General features: G+C 47.3%; 2 protein-coding genes across 4 annotated transcripts in view; one reads left to right on the forward strand and one right to left on the reverse strand.

Moving 5' to 3' along the window:
• Positions 1-12,694, reverse strand: part of MCM3AP (minichromosome maintenance complex component 3 associated protein) — a 32,432-nt gene extending 19,738 nt beyond the window's left edge. For 2 of the 3 annotated variants that reach the window (XM_054829358.1, XM_054829356.1), the window contains exons 1-12: positions 11,855-12,694; positions 11,545-11,768; positions 10,777-10,855; positions 8,732-8,879; positions 7,426-7,622; positions 6,364-6,503; positions 5,673-5,870; positions 5,186-5,454; positions 4,361-4,523; positions 3,631-3,791; positions 1,775-2,019; positions 852-1,042 (exon numbers count right to left, since the gene is read on the reverse strand). In XM_054829358.1, coding sequence (XP_054685333.1) covers positions 852-1,042; positions 1,775-2,019; positions 3,631-3,791; positions 4,361-4,523; positions 5,186-5,454; positions 5,673-5,870; positions 6,364-6,503; positions 7,426-7,622; positions 8,732-8,879; positions 10,777-10,855; positions 11,545-11,768; positions 11,855-12,659 — 2,820 coding nt within the window. In that variant the 5' untranslated portion in view covers positions 12,660-12,694. The remainder of the gene's footprint in view (positions 1-851; positions 1,043-1,774; positions 2,020-3,630; positions 3,792-4,360; positions 4,524-5,185; positions 5,455-5,672; positions 5,871-6,363; positions 6,504-7,425; positions 7,623-8,731; positions 8,880-10,776; positions 10,856-11,544; positions 11,769-11,854) is intronic. The other variant, XM_054829357.1, reaches the window with a different exon arrangement.
• Positions 12,695-12,734: 40 nt separating this feature from the next.
• YBEY (ybeY metalloendoribonuclease) lies at positions 12,735-13,923 on the forward strand. Its single transcript, XM_054829360.1, has 3 exons — positions 12,735-13,119; positions 13,518-13,586; positions 13,786-13,923. Exons 1-3 carry the CDS (start codon positions 12,781-12,783, stop codon positions 13,870-13,872), a joined length of 495 nt encoding a protein of 164 aa, XP_054685335.1. The 5' UTR covers positions 12,735-12,780; the 3' UTR covers positions 13,873-13,923.
• Positions 13,924-13,937: the final 14 nt, after the last annotated feature.

The following is a 13,937-nucleotide window of genomic DNA, read 5'->3' on the forward strand; positions in this document are numbered from 1 at the left end:
GAAGCAGCTGAAGCAAGATGCAGTCCTGCTCAGGATGACCTGCATGCACATGTGAACTGGGAGCGAGGCCTTTCAGCCTTGTTTAACTGACGGTATTTCTACTTACAAACTAACCTAGCTTAATCAAACAACAGTCTGGAAATTTTAGACTATCTAAAAGGTTAATGACAGCCCAGAAACAAAAGCAGCTTTCTGCATTAAAGATAGAAATAATAGCTAAGAAAAGTGAATTTTGAGAGGGATTCCTATCTTTGTACTTGACAGTTTCGCCTAGAGTTGCCATTGCTCTACACATACTAGCCAATTTAATTGCAAATGAGGAGGTCTAACCTTCACCGAAATGTAGCCACATTCAGGTAGAACACGGCAACTGTACTTCAGAGAGCAATGAGACACTCCCGAGGTTGGTTCAGTGTTAGTACATATCTAAACTTGTGTGGGAGGGAGAGAAAAGGGAACAGCACAGATACATGGGGTGCACATTCAAGACCCAAGCAAAGTTTACCTCCTAAGTCAAGGTAATGACTTTCTACTGTCACTTTCTGACTCTGTCCTTAGAGGTTTCTCCGATAAATGCTAATCAGACAAGACTATTTATCCTGTGAAGGAGGCAGAGCAAGCACTGGCATTTCAGGCTTGCATCTAAAATCACTCAACTTTTTCTCTTCAGAACAGTTCAAGGAAACAACTTCTCAAAGTATCCACAGCACTGACACAGGCAGTGCCTCCTTTTGACTCTACCCAACACATGCAGATTCTGGAAAACTAGAACAACCCAAGAACTTAGTTACCTTTTATTCTCTCTCACAGATCTTTCCCAAATACTCCATGAAGGTTTTAAATTTCCTTACTGTGTCTGTGTAGACAGGCTGAGGCTTTGAAGGGAGAGGCTCGTGTTGTCCTGCAGGTTGGGAGATTCCCTGCGCAGGAGGCAGCATTGGCACAAGCTGACGAGGTAACAACGAGGGCAGAAGATGAGCTGGGGGCTGCACTCTTACTGCCGCGGCATCTAAATCCACCGCTTTGCTTTCCACTCGTCCTTCTTGGGAGCAGGGGGAAGAGAAAAATTAAGGAAACTAGGTCAGTCACAAATAGAAGCAAAACTATTCTTATCTTCAAAAGTTGGCTTGTCTGATAAATCTCGTCAGGTCATAAAACAAGTCCGTAACAAAAACTTGCTGCCTTCAAATTAAAAATATAATTATATCGTAGAAATTAATTTGTATTTTACACAAAACATTCAAAAATTTCATTGTATATTACCTCAAATACCAGGTACATACGTTTCCAATAAAACAACTGTTTTAAGTCAAGTATCCCTAGCACCTACACTCACCTCTTCAATAAACACGAATATTTGTACTTTCAACAAGGACAACAAAAGCGCACATTCAGCCAACTTGAAAAACAACATCATTATACACACAGTAGGAACAAACAGTTGCAATACAAAATCTGCAAACTGAAGAGGGAAGTTGGCTGTCTGAAGTAGGTGAAATAACTAGATATTTGGCTATGGTGGCAAAATTGCGCTCATCCCCATTAGTACATTTCCTGTATTGGGAAATATATTTTATTAATCACAAAGCTGCTTAGCTTTTACAGATACACGAGTACATTTAAATCAAAACATGCTTTCAGTACACCTAAATTCCTGCACAATTTCAACCCACATGAGTCAAGAACAGTCTCTGCTCTGTAAAATAAAACTGCTCACAGAGCTGACCCAGCACTATGTCCCTGAGCTGTATCTAAAACGCACGTTTGCTCTTACCTGCTGCTTCCACGCTGGGTTTTTGGCTACTACTAGCTTGATCCACAGAGGTGCTTCCACCAGTATACTTGTTCTGACCGTTGAAGCTGGACACAGGCACGTGGTGAGGCACTGAAGGCAACGGCCCACCATTTACAACTTCCCCGACCGAAACAGACAGCTTCTGGCTGACAAACATCGATTTACGTGGTTTGGGTAACCCATCTGGCTCCAGGAAAGCCGAGCGATTCAGCTCCACGTAAGCACTGGGGAAAAATAAAAAACAGGAGTACATACTCAAAGCTCTGGTAACATACAGGTTTCCAGCTGGACAGCTTAGCAGGGCAAAGTGATGCACTGGGCACTCAGGACTGCTCCCTGTAGCCTGGATCTTTGCCTGGAACCAGAGCAGGGAAAGCAAAGAGCACTGTCCTCACAGCTGTCCTCCCAGGACAGAGTACAAACTGCACTGACATTTCTGGACACTCTTGTGAACTATTCTGGCTCATTCTCCTTTTAACCTTTATCCACAGTGTGTATTATCCATGCACATTTTACCCAGACTACATCCCACGCGACAGATGCCAGGGCTATCTACAGAAGTCATTGGGCCACGAAGATGCTCAGAGGGCTGGAAACAGGCTGAGTTGGGATTGTTCAGCCTGGAGAAGAGAAGGCTCCAGGGAGACCTCAGAGCACCTAAAGGGGCTCCAGGAAAGCTGGAGAGGGACTGGTGACAAGGGCAGGGAGTGACAGGACAAGGGGAATGGCCTGGAGCTGCAGGAGGGGAGATGGAGGTGGGATCTGAGGCAGAAATCCTTCCCTGTGAGGGTGCTGAGGCCCTGGCCCAGGTTGCCCAGAGAAGCTGTGGCTGCCCCTGGCTCCCTGGCAGTGTTCAAGGCCAGGTTGGATGGGGCTTTGGGCAACCTGGGCTAGTGGAGGGTGTCCCTGCCCATGGCAGGGGGTGGGACTGGATGGGCTGTGAGGTCCCTTCCAATCCAAACCATTCTGGGATTCTACGCTCTTAAAAGCTGCAATCTTCTTCCAATCTTGGCACCTGTAGTCTGGCCAATTCACTATCTCAAAACAGAAAGTTAACAGGAAATAGAGCACTAACCAGCATGCTCAAGTTTTTTGCCTTCTCCAGTCTCTTGAGATTTTAAGTCTGTACAAAACGCACCTTACAACGTATGTATTTCTGTAGCAGACACTCTTAGCTGAAAACCGTTGGCCTCCAGCATCCTCTAAAAACTGGTCTGCGCTGTTCATCTTCATCCTGCCCTACATGCATCATCATAATGCCAGTTTCCTGAGAAGCAGAACTCTATCCTCATTTCCTATAGTGCTGCAATTTACTACAATTCAACTGCAAGATAAGAACCTAAAACAATTTTTTTTTTTCCTCTACTAGGCTATCCACAACGTCTCTTTCTAGGGAGAAAATCCATGGTGTCCAATGGAGACTGAGCTCAATATGCAGTGTCTCCTTTGAGGGAAAGGTTTCTCTTGTTTTTCATCACCTTCCAGAAAGGGTTTTGTATCCTTGAAATCCCTCATCACCTTATCAAACCAAGTAAAAAAGCTATTGTGAGAAGTCACAGTAGTTCCAAGGATACAAACCCCATTTCTTGAGGGAAAGATGAAAATTAAAAAACTTTTAATAATTACAGCAATAAAAATGGAGCAGATTATTAAAATTTGCTCCCATCACTACATTAGTGCTTTATTCACAGAACACAGCCCCTACTCTTCACCTGTTCTGTTCTTCTTCTGGTTGCAAACTGCAGGAGCAGCCCATCCACATTAACGCTTCGCCTAACACCGGGCTAACCCTGCCAGGCATCCTAAGACGTGGACACCCTTTTCCTCACACTTACCCGTCAGATACACTCAGGCCATAGTAACTTATAAAATCAGTCGCTTCCTCGCAATCTTTGAACAGTAGCATGCGGACCAGGTGATCCAAGGGAAACACTGTACATCTTTGGGTGCTCACAGTGTAGGCAATATTGAGAGATTTGAGAGCATCTTTACGAATCTAGGGGAAGAGAAAAGAAAAAGCTACGTAACTACTAAGTCAAAACTCCCAAAATGTACTATAAAGTGTACTATACACACGAAAATCACGTTTAAAAGAAATCAGTACGTCATCAGCTATCCACACAAACAACTATTCAGATTTAACTTTATTTTTAAATTCTATGCACTTGCTTTCTAGTTTCTGCTTCTCTTCAATGCTGCTCATTTTGAGCATATCCCTTTGGGATCCTTGTGCAGAAGAAAAAGCTTGCAAGGGCTTCTGAAAGTGCAGGTTGATATTTCCTTTGCAAAAGTCTCAGGCCTCCCAGTTATTTTCAGGGCAAACAATATGCATTTGTACACGGTTACAGGGAAAAAAAAATGCTGAGAAGAGCATTCTAGTATTTGCCTTTTATATCACAGCAGAAAACTCTTGATAAATTTTAAATGCTTCTGAAGAAGCAAGAGCAAGATTATTTTTAAGGCTAAACGTGTACCAAGTTTTCTGCTAAGAAGATTTCCTCTCAAAAGTCCTAGATTGTTTTACTGATTAACACTTAAAAAAATATCCATCTGTCTTTTTCTCACCTGGTTGAAATAACCATGTAAGAGACAAGCATTCAGATAGGAAGCTGCTTGCACTAACTTGAAAAACCTCACAAAGTTGTTGCTGTTTAATGCAGCAAAAGCTTGAACTGCAAATCTAACTTCAGGAGAATTTCTAACCTCTGGATGAAACTGCTGTACTTCTCTGTGGAGATAAGAGAGAGACAGAAACCTTTTACTTTGATATTAACAATCACAACCTGTGACAAAACAGAATTAAAATTTAAATGAGACATGCAACTCTCGTCCAAAACCAATGGCTGTGAATTCAATTCACAGCATTATTTATTGATCATTGATCTTCTAACGATGCTTGCATAATCAGCATGCATATATTTAGGTACATCACTCCATCTAGAGAGGAAGGCAGTTAGGAGAATGACCAGAAGAGCAAAGTATGACTCTGCCCACAAAATACTTTTCGCTTGGTCCTACTGCAGATAAAGCAGTGAAGCTTAGACACCACTCCGGCAACAGAAAGAAAAAAAAATATTCCTTGATTGAGAATAGTGAAGATTTAACTTCTTTTTTGTTTGTTTTGTTAGTTTTTTTACTACCTGCAGAAGCTCTAGTGAGTTATTCCAGCAGATAAGAAGAAAAAAAAAAAAGCTTTGTTTTAAGAGAGACACTTTAAGTGATCTATTGAAAAAAATCAAATAAAACATTACTACAGTACACTTTCCTTAACAAAAAAAAAAAGTTTGCAACTGAGCTTTTCACTTCCATTACAATTTGTCTGGACTTAATCGTAATCTCGATTCTTCCCAGAGGCAAAGAGAGAAAACAAATGATATCCATTACTCCCACCTGAGAATATCGCCCTTGTTAAGATTCAGCAAGACGTTATAACCTCGGAACTCTGCTTCACTCTTGCAGTAAATTCCCTTGTTAGCCAGGTCCTGATACATCTCCTTCAAGCTCTGCAGGCATTTAGTCATGTTCTCATTGTTGATTTTGGCATCGAAGGAGGACATGGGCTCTTCACACAAGTGATGAGCACAATGGATATGAAAGCGAGTGCACTTCTCAATCAGAGACACCATCAGTGGGTTGCAGAGATGTTGCTGGGTTATATCCTAATCAGAACGATAAAGAAAGCACTGCGTGTATTTTTAAACTACACTTGAAGAGCACAGTCATCCAGCACTACCTTTGGAAAACTCATTTCAGCAGTGCTTCCAGTCACTTTGCAATTTAAAACATTTGAATTACTATTGCTTTTTGCTTCACTTTTTACAGCATTATGTGATCTTTTGCTTTCTATCATCAAACACCTCCATCCGCCAGTGCTCACCTTTCTTATTCCACGAGTTCTGTTCCAGACAAAGTCATACCATTCTCGGTAGTTTCCTTCTCCTTGATCCATAATGTTTGTCACCAAATAGTCCATGGTCATGCTCAACACCTCAGAGGGTCTCAATTCATGGGGCAGAGGTTCCTCCTGATCTGCTGAAGACCTGCTATATTCCTTGATTGCTGCCGCATGATCTACCTGCAAGATGTGGAGAAAAGAATCAAAGTTCGAGTAGTATGTTCAACTTTTCAGGAGGGGATTTCATCCCATCCATGCCTTGACTTTACTAAGGAGCAGACTATTAAAAGAGTTTCTCCACTGTTCACACTAACAGCCCACGTCCATTCTGCTACAATAACAAATATATTTTATTTTCTTTTATGATAGGATCCTAAGTGTTGACTTAGTCTCATAACCTTCAATACAATGTATACTACTGCCCTATAGTGTGAGAACTACAGTTCTAAAAGCCTGTCTGTAGCAAAATAAAAGACATGAGAGAGTGAAAGAGCAATTCTCTAGCCTTCTTGTTTTACAATGGGGAATTGAAAGACATTAATGAAACGGCCTCCAGAATTTTTCCACCAGAATTAACCCTGTAATCAACTATACAACACCACTAGCTTTATATAAGCAGTGAGCAAACAGATATCCTGGGAACAACAAACCCCTGCATACAGAGGGCCCATACCTTGTCAGATCCTAGAAGCAATTCAAAGATACTGAGCTGGTTTCTCGTCTCCCTCATGTAGCGCTCCTTTTCAGGACACATGTCTGGGCAAGTGCCAACAACAGTTTTTGCTTTGCCAAGATCAGTCCTTTTTATTCGAGCTAAAAGAAAGAAATAAAATTGAAGCAGCACTAAGCATCTCTCAGCTTTGTTTTCATGACAAGCTATTACGCTGATGTGCCAACACAGCCCTAAGCCAGATGCCTCAGCTGGAGTCTGTGCGTTGGTCAATGGATGGATGTCAAGAGGTACATTGTGAGGGCAAAAGTTCACAGAAAAAAAAGTGGTGGGAAAAGGTCTCTAGAGATTCCCATCCTACCTCTACTCAGAGCAAGGCTGTACCCACACCTTGGCATGGCCAGAAATGCACAGGGATGGGGTTCCCCGACTCTGGGGACTGTCTCAGGATTGCACCGCTCCTTTGGGGAAGTTTCTCCTGCTGTCCCACCTGGATACCCAGAGTTTTGCAGAAATGATTGAAGCCTCTAAAAGATACCCAATGTTTTGTGTCCTAACTAAGCACTAGCAATTTCACAATTCCACATCAAATGGATGACAAATCTGTTTGTGGGCAATAAAATAAGATCTTTAATTAAAAGTATGGTCAGCTTCGAAATGACAAGACCAGGGTGGAAGAGTTTACAACCCAGCACTGTAAAATGAAGGGCCATTTCTTGAAATAATTACCAGCTGTGTAGTAGTTTGAATTTAGAGAAACATGGTTAGGCTTTGGGTAGCTTGCTTAAAAGAGCCTGCAGGGACACAAATCTCCCTACATGACCTCCTTTCACCGAAGATGAACAGTCTGCTATTCACCTTCCACACGTAAAACAGATTTTTGCATGTTCTACAAGAAATTAATGTATATATGTACAACAGAAGAGTATTTTACAGACTGCTCCATGTTAAACTGTCTCTTTAAAGCCATTTCCATAATATCACCACAGCTTTGCAACAGACACTAAACACTTATTTCTTTCCAGCAGAGAAGCAGATGTTACACTCATTAACTTGTGTAATTACCTTGTCTCATGATTTTGTCCCTTTGGTCCAAAAGACGGTATCTTTCTTCAGATGTCTCGGCCACTAATCCTACCAGGTTGCTAAGAGATGACAACGAAGCTCCCAAGGCCTCTGAGCTCTGCCCTTCAGAACTAGAATCAAACAGATCCGCTTCGAACTGCAGCGCCTTTCGAAGACCAGGCTTCTTTGCCGGAGAACTAAAAAGAGAAGATTTTTTTAATCAATAATACAGTAATGCATGCCCTGGCCTGAATCAGTTTGCTGTTCTTTAGGACATCAACATCTCTATTTAGAAGAATATTTTGTTCACAAGGCAACGTATCAAATAAACAAAGTATGTATCAACGCACTAAGGTTGTTATGAGCTAACACTAGCACTGGGAGTTAATCTGGTTAAGTCCTCAGCACTGCCTTGATAACACCACCAAGGATTCTTGACTGTGGTGAAAGCACCACAACAGAAATGCTATTACTGAATCTGTCTTAGAGTGGACAGAACCAGATGGTTGTTGCAGCGCTTTTGCATCACTATGGCACAGCAGTTTGCATTTTAAGCCAGGAATTAGACTGCTGTTTGGTGTGAAAAAAACCCAAATGTTTTCTATAGCAACAGAGATTATTAAAAGATTTTACAGGACCCAGATACAAATGTATTTTTTAAATCAAGGAACATTCATTCCTTCACAACATATTACTACTATGTTTTATTATATATATTATTAATATATTATTAATTATATGACTACACACACCAAATTACTTTTGTCAAACTAGACACACCATTAAGGTACGACAGAAAGATGACCACCTTGCCATTTCAGCAACTGACACAAAACAGGAGGATTCCTGTACAAAGACCATTCACTCACAGCGAGGCAAGATGACGATCCAAATTCATCAGCTACTCTGAAAGGGGGATTCTCATTCCAGACTAATTGCCTACAAATGAAACTACTCGCTTCAGAAGCTTGTTTGATCATGACCACAGAACAGTGTCTTACTGCTCAGTCCTAGATTGGCTCCGCACTGTTTCATTCAATTCCCTTACGCCTCACTATTGCAGGCATTGTTACTCACGTTATGAACAAAATATTCAAAAGAAATATGCAGAACAAAGTAAAAACCTTATTAAGCAGTTAGAAGTGTCTTTCTCACAAAGTGAGAGATATGCGAGCTTGTAATTCAGACAAACTGGAAGAGAAGCACGCTCCCTGATAAGAGCACGACTCTTTGGCACGCACTGATCATCGTTTTTCCCCATGCACCCCGTTTCCTGACGGACGGATTCCCAGAGGACCAGACGTACCTTTTACCAGGCATGACACTGCTGGCAGAGGATCTTATTAAGGGTTTTCGAAGAGGGGAATGCTGATAGTTTTGCTCTTCACTGCTTTGCCTGCCTTCATCTTCACCTGCTTTCTTCTCCTTGGATGAAAATTCCCTTTTTGCTGGACCTGAAGTGATATATAAACACAAAGCCAGGTAATTACCAAATAGTTTAAGCAACGACTCTTTTTCCCCCACAGGGGTGGTGGCAAGCAGTTTGTTTAAAAAAAATACTATTAGAAAATAAAACTAAGAGTCACAGTTTTCCACATGTATGTAAAACTTCCAGGACAATTTGCCCTACAAGCCGTACCGAGTAAGTCTACCAATTGCTGGTCAGCTTCACTGTTCTATAAAGAATAAGTATTTTTCAACAAAATATCACTTAGCAATAACTATAAATGGTCAGCAGATTGTCAGTAAATGAAGTCTGATCATTATCTGAATCTAAGTTCTCTCAGGTTTGGAATCTAATCCACAAGTCACAACTCTCTACAGCAGATGACATCCATTTGACCTATGTAAACTACAATTCCCAGTTGTCCTGCTGAAGCATTTTAGTTATTAATTTCCACAGACCCAAGCTTAGACTGTGGTTGACATGCCTTCTCAAGAGTTACATCCACACCTTGCAGGGAGGGCGAATTTCTTCTTCCAGGAATAAATTTTCAACCAGTTGGAGTTCTTAAATTCTCTCAGATTAGTTATTTTAGAATACTGCCATTCACGTTTCCATAGACTTAACACCACAATAAAATGACAAAAAGGCACCCCCCACAACTGCTGCTTCAAAATGTTAATTCTCAGGAAGACAGCTCTGCAGCTGTTCATTTTCTGTGAAGGCAAGTTTGCGGCTGGTCAAAGCTGTGGCGAACCATTCGTTTGCCGACAGCTGAAGTGCATCCCCAGGCTAGGATCTCAGAGGTACGCACAAAGTGTTCATAAAGCTAAGGAAAGGGAAGCACTTGACAGTTCAAGTATTTGCCTAGGGGGTGAACAGCCAACATCCACATCTCTTGCCCTAATCCCAAGCAAGGTCTGCAATCCAGGTTTTCCATTCCTAAACTCAGTTCTCTGGAGGCCAAACACACACGCTGTTCTCTCCTTTTGGTTCAAGCAGTACGTAAATTGTTGATACGCAGAACTCCGACCTCTGCAATGCAGACACTCACTCCAGAGTACTCCTAAACTCAGCGGTCGGGACACCTTCCTGAGAACTGGAAGCCCACATCCCAGTCCATGCTCTGAAGCAGGCAGCAATGCATTTGAAACTGGGTTTTCTTACACCCTCAAAGGACATCCTACTTCCAGATAGGTGCACAAAGTTAACATATTCCTCTTGTGTGACTGCACGAATGGTTTCTAAATTCTCTTGTAAAACTACGCTGTCATTTAAAGTATCTCTAGCTCTTTTGTATGGCCGAAACAGCATTTTGGCTTACATCAAGCAAAATATTTTAGACAACAGGTATTGAAGAAAGAAATGGTGCAACTTCCAACTGTGATTTGCCATCACTCACTTAAACTCTCCTCAATACCAGAGGACAGTACTGCAGATGCTGGAAGTTCACACAGCTTACAAAAGCAACTGGGTAACTTCACAAGAGAAAAACTCTCCAAGAGCTAAGACATCCTTTCTGGCTCCCAGGGTTCCCGAGCCACAGGCTGTTACAGGCTGAGAAATTATTGTGCTTTATTATATTCTTTATCCTGTTCTTTTTCCCCTCCCCTGCATATTCACTATTAGCCTTTGCCGCACACAGAGCCAGCCGGGATATCACATAAACGCAGAACAACTATTTTTATGCTTCCGCAAAGAATAACCTTCAGTGCTCCCAGAAGCTCTGCGCACCAAACAGTCTGACTAGCAAAAGTCAAAGAGAACCATCATACTTCTGGAGCTGTAATAATCCCACTGCAGAGACTGTCTTTGTATTGATCTCAGCACATCGGTTAACAGGAACAAAGTAGATGCCATGCCATTTATCTATCACCCAGTAATCATGGCTGGAAACACAGACTTACTTGTTTTCTTCTTTTGCCAAAACGTTACTATGTCTTTGTGCAACTCTTTTGCTTTTTTTCTGGCAAGAGCTGCAGAGGCCTGAAAGAAAACAAAAGCAGAGTATGAAAACCTATTAGCATCACAACACTGAAATGCACAGCGCAGTTTTTTTCTAGAGAAATATTTACCAATTTCCATAAAATTCTGGTTACTGCATTTTAACCTCTCACTCAAGACGTACATGCAACCAGCAGGACTAGTTTCCACAAAAATCATTGTTTTTCTAAGAGCTACAGCAAGCTCAGAGCACTTGAGACCAAAGGTGTGTTTTTAAGCACAAAACCAGAACAGACCATGCAGTCTCTGAACTGGCTCCTCAACGCACCTCAGTGCTGACATAACGGGTCACTCTGCAGAGCTCACACGAACTCAACTCGCCCCTGGCGCTGCCGAGCCTGAGCAAGAACGCAGCAGCAGATGTAATTCAGGTTTGGGCAACCTGAGACAATAAACTGGAAAGATCCGTCTGGTGTTTGAGCTGGACGCTAACAGGACAGCTAAAGCCAGGTAGAGCTCTGGCAGCTACCACATTTTAGGCGCAACTCAGTACACTACTATCCCTATCTGTAATACGTGATACATAATACATGATACATAATACGTGATAGCTTCCACCCAGGTGAAAAGCACACCACGTTACCAAACGGGTGCAGTTCTCACTAGAGCTGGACCCATCCCAAGCCCTCAGCTTTACGCCTGCTCTCCTATCGATTGCTTCCGATACTCACGTGATCAAAAAAGTGGAGAATGGCCATTTTTTTACTGCGCCTGGTCATGATCCGTCGGACTTTTACAAACTGGCTGAAGTGCTTCTCCAGCACCGTCCTGTCGTTGAGGTAATCGGGGATGTTCTTGCACTGGATGGCGGTCAGCTCGCCGGGCGACAGGCCCCCCAGCCCCTCCGTGCTGTCACTGCCCCGAGCCCGGTGGGCAGGGGTCGCGGGGGCGGCATCTGTGAAGGGAGAGAAGCGGCCGCCTCAGACACCGGGGTGACCCCCGGCCGGCGGGGTGGCCCGGGGCTCCCCCGCCCCAGCCTACCTTCCCGGGGGGGCTCCCGGGCCTCGGCCGGCGGCGGCGACTCCTCAGCGGGTCCCCGCTCGGTGTCGGCGGCGTCCCCGCGGTCACGGTGCCCGCGGCCCTGGCTGCGCAGCACCTCCTGCAGCGTGCGGCCGAAGAGCGCACCGCCGCGGGGCCGGCTCAGCAGCACCGCCCGCTTCTCCGGCGGCGCCACCGCCGCCCGCCCGCCCGCCACCGCCCGCCGCGGAGAGCGCTCCCGCTCTTCCTTCCGCTTCAGGCCCTTGGGCGCCGGCTCCCCCGGCTCCTCGAAGAGCGGCCGCGGGCCCTTCTCCTCCGGACGGCCCAGGGCGGCGGCCGGACGCGAGAAGGAGAAAGGTGTGTCCCCCGCCGCCGCCGCCTCCGGGCCCGCCTCGGGCGCGAAGCCGACGGGCGGCGAGAAGGTGAAGGCGGCGGGGGCGGCCGGGCCCTTCTCCGCCTCGCCACCCGCCAACGGCTTAAAGGCGGCGGCGCTCTCGGGCGCCTTGAAGCGGAACTCGGGCGCCGCGAAGGCCCCGCCGCCGCCCGGCACCTCGCCCGGCGCTGAGAAGCTGCCCAGGTTGGTGGGCGGCTTGAAGCTGAACCCCGCGTTGCCCGCCGGGGCCCCGCTGCTGCCCGCCACCGCGAAGGCCGGCGCCTGGCCTAGCCCATAAGGCTGTCCGAAGGCGGCGGGCCCGGGGGCGAAGGGGAGGCCGGCAGCGCCACCGCCCTGCCCGAAGACGGCGGCCTGCCCGAAGCGCAAGGGCGGCGGGAAGGCGGGCGATCCGCGGAACGGACCCCCGGCGTTCATGGCGGCTGCCGCCACCTTTCCTCAACGGGCGGACCGGGAGGGTTGGGCGGAGCCGCGCAGGCGCGGGTGGGAAGGGGCGGGGTACCGGGTCCCTCCGCCAGGTCCCGCCGCCGCCGTCGCCATGAGCGTGGTGCTGCGGAACGCCCAGCGGGCCGTGCCGGTCCGTCGGGCCCCGCTGCGCCGCGCCGTGTGCGCCCTGCGGGCCGCCCTGGGCGCCTCTCGCTTCGACGTGGGGCTGGTCTGCGCCGGTAACGGGCTGATGCGGCGTCTTAACGGCGCGTACCGGCAGCGCCCGGAGCCCACCGACGTCCTCTCCTTCCCCTTCCACCGGGTCGCGGCGGGGGAGCTGCCGCGGCCGAGCTGCCGGGACGAGTACAACCTGGGGGACATCTTCCTGGGAGTGGAGTACATCCACCAGCAGTGCCGCGCCACCGGGGAGGACTTCGACAGCGTCCTGGCGGTGAGCCCAGCGGGCAGCGGGCAGCCGTGCCCCTGGCCCCGCGATGCAGGGAAGGACAGCCGCGGGGTGGCCCCGGGGGCAGAGCAGCGGCTGCCGCTTTCCTTACCCGGCCGGGCTAAACAAGGAGGCGATGATCTTACCGCTTACCCTGAAAGATTCACTCTGTATTTTAAAACTTGTTTATTGTACTTGGTGAGTTCAGGTGCTGCCGGATCCTCGTTGTTCGGCAGAGCACCGGCTTTTCCCGGCAAGGTCTGGCAGAACGGCAGGTGACCGGTACGGGGTTAGCCCCGGTACCCCCGGTCGTTCGCTGGTGCCCGGGCTGCCCGCGCAGGCGAGCTGCTGGCGTGGGGCTGCGTCCGTTAATACGTGTCCTTTGTTCTCGCCTCTTCGCGCAGGTGACGGCGGCCCACGGGCTGTGCCATTTGCTTGGCTACCGGCACAACACAAAACCTGAGTGGCAACAGGTACGGCGGTGCCCCGGGGCCGGGCAGGTGGGAAGCATCCCCGTGTCTCGCACACACATGCACACCCCCCCACCCCCCCTGTGACGGGGAACCCTCGGGTCTGGCTGTGCAGAGCTGTGGCCGGCGCTGATGCCGGCCCCGGTAGGCGCTGAGCCGGTGCCGCTGACCCTGGCTTCTCTCCTGTGCCCTCCTCCCGCAGATGTACCAGAAGGAGCTGGAGATCCTGGAGGAGCTGAACCGGCTCACCGGCGCCAGCCTCCGGCCCCTGACCGCGGGCCTCTTCTGAGGGGGCTGCTCCGCGGCCGCCGCTTCCCGCCCGCGTACCGAGGGGCCGGGCCGCCGCCGGGGCCG

The sequence above is a fragment of the Grus americana genome, chromosome 6, assembly GCF_028858705.1.
Source record: "Grus americana isolate bGruAme1 chromosome 6, bGruAme1.mat, whole genome shotgun sequence".
Lineage (NCBI taxonomy): Eukaryota > Metazoa > Chordata > Aves > Gruiformes > Gruidae > Grus > Grus americana.